General features: G+C 43.2%; 1 protein-coding gene across 2 annotated transcripts in view; it reads left to right on the top strand.

Annotated features, from left to right (window-relative positions):
• Window positions 1-16,057, top strand: part of LOC139614123 (peroxidasin) — a 54,623-nt gene that overhangs the window by 29,714 nt on the left and 8,852 nt on the right. For both annotated transcript variants that reach the window (XM_071471283.1, XM_071471282.1), the window contains 9 exons: window positions 700-975; window positions 4,103-4,215; window positions 4,518-4,674; window positions 6,162-6,270; window positions 9,009-9,166; window positions 11,891-12,897; window positions 13,019-13,515; window positions 13,769-13,903; window positions 14,822-15,030. In XM_071471283.1, the coding sequence (XP_071327384.1) occupies window positions 700-975; window positions 4,103-4,215; window positions 4,518-4,674; window positions 6,162-6,270; window positions 9,009-9,166; window positions 11,891-12,897; window positions 13,019-13,515; window positions 13,769-13,903; window positions 14,822-15,030 (2,661 nt within the window). The remainder of the gene's footprint in view (window positions 1-699; window positions 976-4,102; window positions 4,216-4,517; window positions 4,675-6,161; window positions 6,271-9,008; window positions 9,167-11,890; window positions 12,898-13,018; window positions 13,516-13,768; window positions 13,904-14,821; window positions 15,031-16,057) is intronic.

Below are 16,057 nucleotides of genomic sequence, written 5' to 3'. Positions count from 1 at the left end.
TATTTATGACCAAAACAGTTAATTTCAACTGATCTACTCACACTAGACAAATATCTTATTACTGTTTATTATTTTATTACTATTTTAATATTATCCCCAGATAGCAAAATTAAATTTCTGGACCAAAATATGCCCAGATCCTTAGCCCAAGTCTGGCCCATGTACTTCCACATCTGGGCAGATTCCAGCTGTTATCCTCCGGTATTGACTGACAGCTGGAGGACTGTTGGGCGTGTGTGCCAGAATTGGTCCAGATGTGGAAGTAGCACCTGACAGTTGCTGTATATGGGCCAGATTTGAGCCATGGAAGCAGGTGTATACTGGGTCAGAAGACAACAAGCATGTGGCCCAGTTATGGGCTGGATTTATTTTGCTATCTGGGACGTGATTGTCCTTAGACATCACAGAACCTCATGATATTCAAAGTGAATCCAGCAAAACAACAAGAATCTGAATCAACTTGCACCATCTCACCTCAGTTGAAGGACAATGCTCACATTAAGCCGAACCACTCCACACAAATCTAATTTTTTACTTGTAAATCTTCAGGGTCTAGTTCCAGAGCTTACAGATGTCAGCTCTTACATATCAAACATGTTTGAATTGATATTTACAAACAAGATATTTATATTGTTCATCCTACAAGTTAAGATGTAATGTTTTTCTTTTTTTTTTTTTTTGTCTCCATTCTGCCCACAGCGATCCCCCAGTTCACAGTCACACCGCAGGACCAGTCAGTCCTGGAGGGTCACACTGTGGACTTCCCTTGCGAGGCAAGTGGTTACCCACAACCAGTGATTGCCTGGACAAGGGGGGGCAGTCCGTTGCCCCTGGACCGTCGTCACGCGGTCCTGTCTTCCGGCACCCTCCGCATCACTCGGGTGGCAGCCCATGACGAGGGCCAGTATGAGTGCCAGGCGGTCAGCCCTGTGGGGACGGTGCACACAGCTGTTCAGCTCAGCATCCAGCAGAGAGGTGAGGGTGTAGGTGATCATGATGATGATGTTCATTGTGGGCTGCCCTGATTAGATTAATTAGATATTAGATTCATTGACAGAAGATGACAGAATCTACAGCCAATAAAGACCTGCGTGACAGGCTGCTGTGGTGACCATGGAAATGTATGGCTCTGTAAGAAAGATGACTTAAACACACTGCTGGAACCTGGCTGTCACACACAGGCTGTTATTGTGTCTCCCTCCTCTAACACTGTGTGTTTGTGGAGGAGGAGGAGGAGGAGGAGGAGGAGGAGGGGTGTGCTAGGTGCTAAAATGTTAAGAGGAGGGGAGTGGTGCAGTCGCCTTCATTCACAGCTAATTTGTCATTTACACATGCAAGTCAGCTATTACTGTTAAAATGCATGTATGCACTAAAAGACATATAGCTCTCTTTATATGTGTGTGTGTGTGTGTGTGTGTGTGTGTGTGTGTGTGTTTATCTGCATGGGCAAGTTCTGCATCTGTATGTGCAGTGTAAACGTTTTATACTATTCATTTTGTGTGTGCATGTGACTACATGTTTTTGTGGAAAAGGAGGCAAATATAAGTTGGTGTGTCACACTGCTTGTTTGTTGTGTGCAGATGGATGTATCGTGTGTGTGTGTGTGTGTGTGTGTGTGACTGAAATTACAGGCTTGGTTTAGCACAGGAAAGCATGGCAGTCTGTAATCCCAAAATGACACCATGTTTTTCCATGTAGTAATGGCTGTTAACATGGCTCAAAGTACACGTTGCATAATGGCCCCACACTGTTAAAGTCCTGTACAAGCCTACAACTGTGCTGGCAGAGCGTGATGGTTGACACATGCTAAGAGCACAGTGCGGAGGAGCAGACAAAGCATTGAAGAAAGTGAAAGCAGGGATTAACAGGATGTCATTTTTATTGTGTATATGTTTTAAACATGTCGCTACATTTCAGTACAACCGTAATATTATTTACTGTTTTTATGTTGCTGTGTTCACATTCTTGAGACCTCTGGAAACACATTGTCTGCAGCTGTGATGCTGTGTACTGTACGCTGCAGTGAGCCCTGTGTTTTACAAAGTTCGGCTTTGATTTAAAGGCAGTTAATTAGTGTCAGGCTACTATGAAACAGCCTCCCACTCAACTTTGTGTTCTCAAACTTGTGGGGTTTTCCCATGGCCAGGTGGCTCATGGCTGGCTGCTGCTTGGGAACCATGCAGGAATTTGAACAGGCTGTTGAGGGAAGGGGAGGGGAGGGGAGGGGGGGGGGGGGCAAACATCCACCATCTCCGCTGCTGAGTGGTTGTATCATGAAGTTTAGACAAAACACACAGAACACGGGCACTTACTCTATACCCCAGGATTGAATGGTTGTATGGTTTAGGTTAGGGTAAGGGACTAGGGAATATAAGATTGTTTGTGTGTGTGTGTCTGTCTGTGTGTGTGTGTGTGTGTGTGTGTGTGTATGGGAGGTGAGGTAACAGAGGACAGGACACGTACGTATTCTCATATGATAATTTACTTAAAGTCCCACGTGTGTATGTGTATGTGTGTCTGTGTGTGATTAGTACAACTCAGCTATGGAGACACACGTGTCTCTTGTGCACATGTGTGACTCTTAATGGTCAGGCTTTGTCTAAACTGTCCAACCACATAAAGAGCCCAACTCATAGTCGCATACTTTAGTAATGCTACACATGCTACTTTTGCTAAAACCAGAGCTGGAAAAGAGCCTATGATGAGCCCTGCTATTGGCACTGTGCTCAGTCGTGCTGCCTTCAGGTGCTGCAGGGATTTAATGAACTGAAAGAGAAGCTTTGCACCTGTGGACAGCAGATACTGTTGGGATCACCCACATTCATTCATAGATCAATGCAGACTGATTCACTGACTTGACTATTTTAACCACATTATGTCAAACTGAATACTTGCTGCAGATGTGTTGCAGCGGCAGATTATTGCTGAAAGTGTAAGTAATTTATTCCAATGAAACACTTCATATGAAAGCAGGAAACTCAGGAGCAGGTTGGGTCTCAAAACAGGTCAGGCGGGTGTGGTTATTAAAAAACCCTAACCTGTGCATCACTAATCTGACAGCAGTAAATTTTCAAGTGCTAGATAGCGCCCTTACACACAGCCTTTCACTGTGTTGACCTTCATAAAATGGCCTGAAGACGACACCAGGTTGTGATACAGACCTCGTGAAGGAGACATACAGTCACCAGGGCTCATCATAGGCTCTTTCCCAACTTTATTTTAAGAAAAAGTAGCGTCTCATGTCTCACCTAATGATTCTTATAGTAACAGCCTGCTGGAAAATCATATATACATACATAAAAATTAAAAACAAAGTTACATAAATGACTAAAACAGATAAAACAACAAGAATGATGAGAGTTAAGAGTCACAGTGCAGTTGCACGATGAGCACAGACGTACGAACACACGCATTCCTGTGTGTTAGGAATCACACATGCATACACACGTGCATCTGCATGGCTGCAGTTGCACTAATCACACACACAGACGCACATACATACACACATGTGGGACTTCTAGTAAATAATCACGAGTATCTCTACTGCGTCTCATCCTCTGTTTCCCTTTTCACCCCCCATACTCTATGTGTGTGTGTGTGTGTGTGTGTGTGTGTGCGTGTGCGTGTGTACACAAATGGAAAGCAGCTGTTTTCACTGTGTATAATAACATCTGTGAAGTGAAGTTAATAAAACAGAAAATGATAGACACTGCAGGCACAACATACCCAGAGGGAAAAAACTGATTATCATTGTATGAATAGACAGAAATTTGCTCCAAAATGAGTTTTTCTACCAAATGAGGAACTTCAATATTTCCATTTAAAATACAGCATGCTTTCATCCCCCTTGACCTCCACGCTGACTTTAAGCTGTTTAATGTTTTGCACCGCTGTAATAGAGCAAAGAATAATTGCAACTGCAGTGTAACACAAACACTGGGAGTGTGTGTATGTACTTTGAGTATGTGCAGGACAGTAAAACGTTAAGATAAGTTATGTGTGCTGTGATTTATTGCAAAATTCACTTTACATGTACACTACTTGGATAATATATAATCATTAACACATGCGTGTGTGTGTGTGTATGTTTCAACTCATTCAGTAACGCCTGTTTTCACAAATGCTCCAAGGGACCTGACGGTTGAGTCTGGCCAGGATGTCCAGATTCCCTGCAGCGCTCAGGGTCAGCCACAGCCTGTCCTCACCTGGAACAAGGTTAGACTCCCAAGCTCTTCTTGGCTGAGTGAGGTGCCTGTCACCTCATCACCACAGAGGTTACGGGGTTAGACAAGTGCTGAGTGCTTTACAGAGATCAGTAAAGCAGAAAGGGATTGGGGCCAGGAAATTTGAAATGTCATTTTTATATATTAAAACAAATAATGACAGTGAAGTCAATAAGTGATTCAAATATTCAGACTTATTGAAGTTGGTTCTGATGCAACCCCCATCTTTACACGCCAGTCCTCGGGGGTATGACCTTTTCCCTTTGTTTCTCCCCCAACCCCTCCCCCTCCCAGGATGGTGTGCAGGTGACAGAAAGTGGAAAGTTCCACATCAGCCCTGAGGGTTACCTCGAGGTGAAGGACGTGGGCACTGCTGATGCTGGACGCTACGAGTGTGTCGCTCGCAATCCCATCGGCTACCAGGTTGCTAGCATGGTGCTCACCGTCACAGGTAAGAAACAGCCGCTGTCAGCACCTGTTCTGCCCGGTTCTGGCTGAGGGGCAGAGGGAGTTAGTGCACCATGTTAGCAAGTAAGGTTTAAACATGCTGCTTGTCAATGCTGTAGCAAATATGGTGATAAAACCTTTGTACATAAAATGAAAAAAACTTTCTGATAATTTGATAGTTTAAAGGTCCCCTGTGTTTTATTCAAAGTGTATCCATGAGAAGATATATTTGTGGTTTTAAGAACCACAAACCATCTCAGTGTAGTTTTACATCTCAGGCTTCTCTCTTGACCTCTAGTAACAACAGGTCAGTCAGCCAATCAGAAGAGACAGTTTGAGCCTCTCTCCTGATTGGCTGACTGCTTTCTGAGTGATCAAATAAAAATAAAGTACATTTCAGGTAAACACTCAGAGAAACCAAATCCTGCAAGGTTAGATGGTGGGTCTGGGTGGGCGGGGCTTTAGGCGTGGCTGAGGGCAGTGACTGCTTTGTTGTGACATCACAGAGTTCCAGGTTTGATGCTTTGATACTTTCACAGTATTAATATAGAACCTAGACCTGCTTTATAATCAAAAGGCTGTAATCCATATAGCACTACTGTGCAGTAGCTGTCGCATGCAGAAGATTTCGGTTTACTGCAGAATAAATATATAGCACTGCACTTTAAGCTATCATCCTTTGATTCCTCTAATTAGATATTTACCAGTGACAAAGAAGGGAAAGTGAAAGAGAAAAGGAAGCAGAAAAGAGCTGATAAGCATAAGGCAAAAAGAGCTTTAACTCAATGTCAGGAAAGAGATGTAATATTTTGTATATCCAGTGTATATTGCTCTCACATTAGTGCAAAGCCCTCTGTAGATCTTCTTTGTCCAAGTCAGTCAGTAATTTAGTCACACTCCGCTGCAATGCTATTAGATTCCTATCAGCTCCTCCCTGTGTGAGTTGCTGTTTCCTGCTGAGAATTCTCAGGTCAGACCACAGCACTCTGCTGGTGAACCATAAACTGTATCACTGTGCTCAGTTATTGTTGGACTCTCTTAGTCCTCGCGTCACAATCTCACTGTTTTTAATGGCACACTAAGATAAAGGAGTGTGCCAGAAATGTGTTCACTCCACCTCCAGGAGGGAAGCTGAAGTCACTTACAGTATTCAGCTGGAAATAAGGAACACTGGTTGACCCAAGCTCTATGTGCTTACCATTACTTTTAAACCTTACATTCTTTAGAGCATTGCTAACATCATGTATGTGAAGCATATAGCATGTAGTGCAACTGGGCTGTGTAAATAGCATAAATGCTTTATAAAAAAGTATAAAAAAATTAACTTGATGGAAAAGAAATTCTCTGCTGGTTCAGCAACCTGTGACTGTTATTTGTGTTGTTTATTTCATGTGGCCCAATGAAATCCCTGATCCAAACATGTTAAGTGCTTTTCTTTTTTATACTTCAACTCCGGTCAGGCTCTCTGTCTGTCTCTGTCTCTGACCACAGTTCCTGCAGTCAGCAGAGAGGGAGACACCTTTGTGAGCACATCCATTGAGCAAGCCATCCGTAACGTGGACAGTGCTATTGAGTCCACAAGGAGACGTCTCTTTGATGGGTAAGAATTGAGAAACTCACACCACAAACACACATACTTGTTTGTACTTCTGTCTTTGTGAGGACACACATTGACATAATGCATTCCCTAGCTCCCAACCTCAACCATCACAAAAGGCCTAAACCAAAGCCTCAGTACTGAGCCTAAACCTTAACTCTAAAACCAATTGTTAACCCCCCCCACACACACACACACACACACACACACACGCACGCACGCACAATACAGCCATTTGCACATAAGAAACAAGCAGTATGACACACTAATTATTGCACATAAAGATGCAGACACAGTGACGCTCAGGTCTTCACACTCCAGTCCCTCCAGTCAATGAATCAGAAAGCCATGCTGTTCATTACATGTAAAATGAAGCATAAACAAATCATATCTGAAACATGTCATGTAATGCTAAACATTAAGTTTCCAATACAATTGCAATTTGAGATTATGCTGAATACTCACACTAACATTTCACAGCACAAATATGTGGACGTTGGCATTCATACTGTCAGGGATGTTCTTTCTTACTGTGCAGTGTCTGCTGTAGAGAACAGGTCATGGACAGCCAGTACTCTGTGTGTATTGATTAGGCTTGCATTGAATTGCCACTAAGTCTAAAACTTAGTGCAGCTCCATATATATTAGCACATTTTAGACATATTTTGGGTATGTTGCACTTTAGAAAGGTGAAAGTCTCAAAATGAAATGCATCTTTGATAGAGATTGAAACTTAGCAGATGAGTGCACCAGTCTGCAACAGCATTACATCATTACTCCTTTTACATTTAGACTAATTGAAATATTCTGTTCTGCGCTGGCTCAGTCCACATCTACATGCTCATGGGGCCTAAGTTATAATACAAATAGCTTGTCTCACATCATCTTGGCGCATGACTTGCATGCTCTTACTTTGAGTCAGAGCCTTCAGGGAAAGAGTGTGGCCATTCAAAAGGAGTGCTAATATCGCTGCAAGTTTAGAACGGTGCCATCGGGTGCAGTATTCACAGCCGTTTAGTCAGACAGTTATTATGACAGCTGCAGTTAATATCTGTGACTGGTTATTAACAGCTTTTCATTACATCTTTAGCAGTTACAGACAGCTACATGTATTACAGTTATGTCACTGGAAGAGATGTGGTGGTTTCATTGTAACTCATAAGTGTTTTTTTCCTGTTGAACAGTGTGGTTAGCAGTTGTGTTATTGTTGGCATGCATATACATACACTCAGCTCACAAACCCATATACACATGGGCACACGTGAAAAGGAGAAATGCACACACAATTACACAGTGGTAACCTAAATGAAGATATAGGGATTTCCATCTGTCTTTGACAGTCACAGAATAAGAGGCAGACCATGTCAGTTTGACCCTGACTCTTATTTGTTGATGGAAGCATGGAAGTGCATCAGGATTGCCCAATTTTTAGATAATCAAAACTAAAGGCAATTGAAGGAGCTCTTTGTAATTTTTTGCTATCGCTGCACAGCTGACAGTTAGCATGAACAGCTGTTTACTCACCAGTCTAGAAGAAACATTGAGAGTTCAACATCAAACTTAATTCCTTTACTCCCAAAACAACCCACTTGTTTTGCTTGCACTTCTCACTTCTTTTCTTGTACTGAAGTTAGCATGCTAACCAGCTAGCCTTAGCCCTGTTAGCACATCTCATCGCTTTATGATACCGAGTCACTGTAGCGTCCAGTGTGCCATAAAGAAGTAGCGCTGCTCAGAGGGTGTATTCTAACCACTTTCATCGTAAATGCAATGATGGCTGAAGCTTTTGGCCAGACTGGTGAGTAAACACCTGTTAATGCTAACATTAGTAATGTAGCAATAGCAAAACACACAAATAGATCCTTTCAGGCAGCCATTTTTCACACTAAAAGCAAAACCTCTGATAAGACTTGGCAACAGTTCTCCCAGCTTCACACTAACATTTCTGTTTTTGGCTGAAGGAGTTTTATTATAGAATATTATTATTCATGTCGTTATACATTTCATTTGCTCCATATTCTACACATATGTTTTGTGTTTATTAAAGAATATTTGCAGTATATGTAGTATGATCTGGCGTGGAGTATGTTGCTGTATGTTGGCTCACATTTGCATTATGACCTCATCTAAATGTGCTTGCAAAATAACACAATTTTTTTTGTTTGTCACCTCAACCTGGATAAAACACCTGTGGATCTGGTATGTAGCTTAATGGCGAGCCGAAACCCTCACATCCAACTCTGGCTGAGCTTCAAAGGCTGGAGTTGAATACATATTTAAAAAATGAGTTAAGGTGATAGTAAAGCAGTGCAGTGGTCTTCACGAGGGAGTGGAAGCAGAGTCATGCGCACAAACTCAGCGGTAGGCTTATGATGGAGGAGATCCAGCTCATGAGTGAAATGATTCAGATGTTTGTGCATGTTTTGTGCTTCTCCTTGTTTGAACTCTCTGACCTGCTGTAGCTGCAGTAAAAATACATTTTCTGGTGTCAGACAAAGCTCTGCCTGCTTTTACTGCCCTTAAGGAAAAGAGAAAAAAAATCTACCCGGAAGAATGTGGTTTGAACATGCATTTGTTTTCTTTTTATTTGTCTTTCTTTCACCCCTGCCTTACCCCCACTCATTTCTCTATCATTTCTCATTCCTTTTGCTCTTTCTCAACACATGTCCCTCCTCCTTCATCACTCTTCTCTTCTCTCCCACCTCCCTAACACCCCATCTTCCTATCCCTCATCCCTCCAGTCAGCCTCGTACCCCAGGAGAGTTGCTAGCTCTTTTCCGGTACCCCCGTGACCCCTACACAGTAGAGCAGGCGCGCGCTGGTGAGATCTTCGAGCAAACTCTTCTGCTCATCCAGAACCACGTCAACCAGGGCCTCATGGTCGACACCAACGGCACCGGTGAGGCTGATAAACCTACTGTGCTACTTCTAAAGGCATCCAGCCAGGTTGCCGTACCTTCACTGTTACTTTCTCACTGTGCAAGTGTCTGCAAAACCTAAACGGGGCTACACTGTAGCTTTACAAAGAAAAGCAAAAAAATAGTATTAACAAAGTTGCATCCTGGCATTTTATCTTTTATTTGAGAGCTGACAGTAGCCCCTTTTACAAAGCCTGTTGTACCTTTATTCCACCTTGTCATTCTGTATTAAAGGTACAAACAAGGTTTTCTCATTTCTGTTTGGAGCTGCCATGTGTAAGTTGTAAAGTGCAGATTCAACAATTATTATTGTCAATCATTTGATGGGAAAACCCAGTTCTATCACTGTGGGCTTCATTTACCTGACATTTAACAGAGACTTTGAAATCTATTTATTAAGATGTTGGGTTGATTTTGAGTTTTCTTTAGATTGTGGATGCTCTAATAATTCAAACCCCTTGCAATTGGACACACATTTGCAATTCGTGAGTGACAGCAATTAGGTTATTTTTCTACACAAACCAAATATTGGAGACATACAACAATAAGCACTGACCTTTTAAAATTCAACAACACTCAGTTCGACTGGCTTCCTGTGTTGCAGCAAGTTCTGCTGCTTTCTGTCAGGGCGTCAACAGCCTCAGTGGGCCCATGGGAGTCTGCTCACTGGTTTACTGGTTTTGCAGGGTGGGGCCTTTGGCACAGCATTGTTGATTATGCTGTATTCAAAGGATGGGGAATAACCACTGGAACAGCTTAATTCTCGGAGGAAATGACTGGTAGGTGTTCATACATTTCAAAGAGTATGACACCATCAAGACAAAAATGATTTCAGCTTGTTTTCTGTGGACTCAAGTTGTTCCCGATTATCATTCCCACAGTTTAAGACATGCATGAAGTGATCAGTACATAAGATGAGGCTGTAATTTTACCCTTACACTTTACTGGAAGAATCTGTCATAGTAAACCTGAGATAAACACAGGGGTTCAGAGAAGCTCAATCACTTTAAAAATGCAAACCTTTACTCAGATGATTCACTGCATCTGGCCAATGTTTGCATGTGTACTGCTCTTGTCAGGTGAGATTTAAAGAGGGTGTAGGCTCAGAAAGCTACAGCCAATAGCCAGTGCAAGAAATCCAGTTAAGTCTAAGTGGACACAAGCACTCATTCACATTATCCTAATAAAGATATATATGCATATACATACTGTGCATATTTATTAGTTTTCTCAGTAATATTGGTGTTGACAAATTACAAACTTCTTGCAGAGTAAACATAACCTCCTTCTAAAGTCTCATTGTGAACTCACTGAGAGGCTCCCATCCTGTTTCCTAAGCAGAGTCTCATGCAGCCAGTAATTCGATTCTCTACCACTCTATGAATTACCATGTTATTGTGAGCCACACTTGGCTGTGTGTAAGCCCTCCATCTGTATGCCATTTTCTCTTAAGCATGACCCGAGGCGTAGAGACGTAATCATAGAACACTTGACAAGGAGCCCATAAACAGTTTATTAGGCCTGTGTCACACCGCACAACACTAACCTACACTCACAGTCCAGCACGGGACAAATTGTAGGATGTTCTGTGTTAGCATACAGATTTTCTTAATTATGCATGCCTGGGTTTGGGAGAGCATGGGTTAATTTGGATGTTTATACATGTAAGCATCTGTCTTTGTTTGCATTCACATATGCATGGAAAAATATCCTGTGGTCCAAGGAAGAAAACCATGACAACACTCATTGTAATGGAGGGTTAGATTTAACAGCAAAGGGTCAAATGGGCCAGTTGTGTACAGAGTCTGTAATTGATGTCTCATATGTGGTGCTTTGGAAAATTTTGTATATATATTTTTTTTCTATATATATGTATATATGGATATAAAATAGATTTATAAAGGAAAAAATAGGTGTAAGGGGTTACAGGCTGTCAAGAGACTGAGGTAGAAAATAGTGTTGTAAGAAGAGAGAAGAGGGAAAAACATAGAGAGAGCTCTGTGAAATAGGAACAAAGAGAGACAGTGTTTTCATTACTTATGCCAACAACCAAATGTTCATTGTTTCACTGGCCCCAAACCAAGTTAACAGAGAGATTTCTGCCCGTCAGCAGAAACAAATGAGCTGTTTTTATTGTAGCTCTACTTCATCTGGGAGGGCAACGCCACAGTTTCCCCATTCTCCGCTGAACTTACACACACACACACAAAGCCACATGACACACCAATAACTGTGTGCGTATGTGTGTTCGAGAGAGAGAGAGAGAGAGAGAGAGTTGGAGGGGGGGTTGAGAGGAACTCTCACCTACCCCTCAGTGAGGTTGGTGGCACACACTTAACACTTGTTCTCATGCATAACCATAACACCACTTTGCTAACACATCACAGAAACACACACGTGCACACACATACACACACACACACACACACACTGTTACGCTGCATATTGGTGCTTTCACATATCAAAGCGAGTTAGGGCAGGTTAGTGAAATAGGACAGGAGGTTTTTTCCAGTCTGAGTGGAGGACACTGTGTCTGCCATAAAACATATTTTACACATTTATGTGAATCATATTAACAGACTACATTATGTGGCTTTCCTCATATTCTTTACTTCAAATATTTATAAATGTAATTCAATTTACAAATCTGCTGCCTATGAGCATTTATTGTCTGAGTGTGTTGAATTCATGTTGCCTCTCCACAGCATTTCGCTACAATGACCTTGTGTCCCCCCACTTTCTGGATGTGATTGCCAATCTGTCCGGCTGCACAGCCCACCGCCGGTTCAACAACTGCTCTGATATTTGCTTCCACCAGAAGTACCGTAGCCACGACGGCACCTGCAACAACCTGCAGCACCCTATGTGGGGCGCCTCGCTCACTGCCTTTGAGCGACTGCTGAAGCCCGTCTATGATAATGGCTTCAACCTGCCAAGAGGTGCTACTGAGCGGCTGCATAATGGCTACAGGCTGCCGCTGCCGAGGCTGGTGTCCACCACCATGATCGGAACAGAGACCATCACCCCTGATGACCGCTACACTCACATGCTGATGCAGTGGGGTCAGTTCCTAGACCACGACTTGGACTCAACAGTGGCTGCCCTCAGCCAGTCTCGGTTCTCCGACGGCCAGCTGTGTGCTCAGGTCTGTACCAATGACCCACCGTGCTTCCCGATCCAGTTCCCCCCCAATGACCCACGGCAGCTGCGAAGTGGCGCCCGCTGCATGTTCTTTGTCCGGTCCAGCCCTGTGTGTGGCAGTGGGATGACATCTCTACTCATGAACAGCGTTTATCCAAGAGAGCAAATCAACCAGCTGACCTCTTACATTGATGCCTCAAACGTCTACGGCAGCTCACGACATGAATCGGAGGAAATCAGAGATTTGGCGAGCCAAAGGGGTCTGCTCCGGCAGGGTATCATACAGCGAACAGGGAAGCCTCTTCTGCCATTTGCCACTGGACCACCAACTGAGTGTATGAGGGATGAGAACGAGAGTCCAATTCCGTGCTTCTTAGCAGGAGACCACCGCGCCAATGAGCAGCTCGGTTTGACTGCCATGCACACTATTTGGTTCAGGGAACACAACCGCATAGCTACAGAGCTACTGAGACTGAACCCCCACTGGGACGGGGACACCATCTACCACGAGGCCAGGAAGATATTGGGGGCCCAGATGCAGCACATCACCTACACTCACTGGCTGCCAAAGGTAACAGTTATGAGCTTAAGTCTAATGTTCCTTTGTTATGTTGCTATTTCTGTTTCTGTGATTATTGCTTAAGCTGATGATGAGATGAAGAACTATTACAACCACTTTTCCCATCTCCTAGATCCTGGGTGAGGTGGGCATGAAGATGATGGGATCATACACCAGTTATAATCCTAACATTAACGCCGGGATCCTCAGCGCTTTCGCCACTGCTGCCTTCCGCTTCGGGCACACCCTTATCAACCCGATACTCTACAGGCTAGATGAGGACTTCCAGCCAATCCCCCAGGGACACATCTCTCTGCACCGGGCCTTCTTCTCCCCGTTCCGCATCGTGAATGAGGGTGGCATTGACCCACTCATTCGCGGGCTCTTTGGCATCGCTGGTAAAATGCGTATATCCACACAGCTGCTAAATACAGAGCTGACAGAGAGGTTGTTCTCAATGGCCCATGCTGTGGCTCTGGACCTGGCTGCTATGAATATCCAGAGAGGAAGGGATCATGGGATACCGCCGTACAACGATTACAGGACCTTCTGTAACCTGACCTCAGCTCAGACGTTTGACGAATTGAGGAATGAGATTAAAAACCCGAACGTCAGAGAGAAACTACAGAGGTAATTATACCCTCAAGATTATTATTAATATTTTTAGAATCTTAACATAACTTGCAACAGATGGAACCAGCCAACTGTGGGCTGTAGTCGTATATGAACAGTTTACAGAATTAAAGTCTTTACAAGGTTCTTCATCAACGGTTTTGGTTTGACTAATTTGAGCTACTTCAGGGAAGCTTGTGCAACATGATGATTCTCACCTGTAACATATTTACACGGTTTGTTGTCCCTGACTCTTTCTGCTGTGTGGCAGGCTGTATGGTACTCCTCTGAACATTGACCTGTTCCCTGCCCTGATGGCGGAAGACCTGGTCCCTGGCAGCAGACTGGGGCCCACCCTCATGTGTCTGCTGGCAGCTCAGTTCAAACGGCTGCGGGATGGTGACAGGTACAGCGAGATAACAATACATCTCACCTCACCACTCACCAGCACATTTCCTGATGACATCAAAGAATGTCTCCAGGTCACCCAGTCACTTTCAAGGGTACTTCCTGGTCGTCCTCACCATTTTTTTTTTTTTTCTGAAGCCTGTGTAATTAAAACTGTATGATGATGATGAAACCTTTTCAGCAAGATTTTCTGAGAAGATCATTCAAGATTATGAAATAATTTGTCTGTTACTGTACATCTCTGCCCTGGCTGTCACCTGCACAGAGGCATTATGTTTTTGGGTCGTCTGTCTGTCCTATTCACGGAATGGATATGTCAGTAACATCTTGAGGGAATTTCTTTATATTTGACACAAATATTCACTCATTAGAATTTGGGGGTCAAAGGGCAAAGTTCAAGGTCATGGTGTCCTCAGGTACTTGTGAATGTAATTTATCAGGAATGACCAGAGTGAATTCCATTACATCTGGCACATACATTCACTTGGACTCAAAGAAGAACTGGTTACAATTTGGTGGTCAGAGGTTAAAGGTCACTGTGACCTCACAAAACATGTTTTTGGCCATAACTCACAAATTCTTGCACTAATGATGACAGAATGTAACACAAATGACTAATAGGATAAAATGATGAAGTATGAAGTGATGAAATTTATATCCAAAAGGTCAAAGGTCAACTTAACTATGTCATCATAATGTTCTGCAAAAACACCTCTGGCTATTATTCAGCGATGTCACTCAGGAAGTGGAGGCATACAACCACGAGGTGATAATTCTAGTATTGAGCTTCAGAAATTTAGCTGATCCTCATCATTAAGTGCAACAGTTTCTGTTAGGAATCATCATGTTTCATCATCTCAAAGTGAGAGGTGAAAAGAAATCTAGAAGTCACCTCCTTTGCCTCTGTCTTGTTCAGATTCTGGTATGAAAACCCAGGTGTGTTCACTCCCGCCCAGCTGACCCAGTTGAAGCAGGCCTCTCTGACCCGGGTGCTGTGTGACAACGGGGACAACATCACACGCATCCAGCAGGACGTCTTCAGGGTGGCAGAGCTGCCCCACGGCTATGGCAGCTGTGACGACGTCCCTCAGATTGACCTGCGGATGTGGCAGGACTGCTGTGAAGGTGAAAGGAGCTTTAGTTTCCGTGTTACTTTCATCATTTTGTTCTCTGTGGTTCTTACAGTCACTTCAGAAGATATTCAGACTCCTTCACTGTTTGCACACTGTAATAGATTTCATTTTAAATGGGTAAATTGGGCCTTTTTGCCTCATCAATCTACCCTCAATAACCCATGATGACCAAGTGAAAACATGCTTATTAATATATATTATTATTAATATAGAACTAATTAAAACTTCATGACCATCGTGATGATGAATCTAATACTGTTGGACAAAGGAACAACAAAGGCGTCAATACACTTCACTTCCAAAAGATACTTTCCTAGTAGTGCCAGTTTACACAAATTAGCATCCAATGTCAATCAAAGTGCTATAAAAAGATCTGCAGGCTGCGTCTTCCATATCCAGTGTTAGTGACGTATTCTGAAAACACCACAACCTCTCACGGTTGTATCTTTCATCATCTCAGCTGGTTTTTTTTTTCATGATGAAATAAGACACACAGGAAGTGGTCGAGACGTCTCCACCACTGGCTTACACTGCTCCTGTATCTGGGCCTTTTTTTGTAAAATTAAAGCTGTTCAATATCCTCACCTTTTGTTTCCCTTTGATAACATCTCCCCCAAGACAGCCGGGCTTTGCAGTAATCACCGGTTATATGCTGCAATTTAGAACAGCCCCTCTGAAAGGAACAGGGTTATTCTTTGACCACAGTTTGCTTGACAGCACTCCAAACTCCTGGATTTCACTCAGTGTAAACGTTGCTCGACTCATGTGTCAAACTTCGAGACGAACGGAAGAATAAATGTTTTTATGAAGCCAGAACACCTCGTAATGAAAAAGGAGGTTCAAAACAACGTCAGCGTCTGTCAGATTGATTTTAATAAATAAAGTTTGAAGTCAAATGTCATTGAAATGTCATGGTGTTTCTGATCCAGTGAAACAGCAGACCCCCTCCTCCTGAACGCTCGTGATATAATCAGACGCTGTGCTTTTCACAGACTGCTCCCGCTAATTGCAGGGGTTAA

The sequence above is a fragment of the Trachinotus anak genome, unplaced genomic scaffold (assembly GCF_046630095.1).
Source record: "Trachinotus anak isolate AG129_WGS33_773 ecotype Australia unplaced genomic scaffold, CSIRO_AGI_Tana_v1 ptg000033l, whole genome shotgun sequence".
NCBI classification, from domain to species: domain Eukaryota; kingdom Metazoa; phylum Chordata; class Actinopteri; order Carangiformes; family Carangidae; genus Trachinotus; species Trachinotus anak.
Note: the sequence above shows the minus strand (reverse complement) of the source record. Positions and strands in the feature narration are given on the sequence as shown.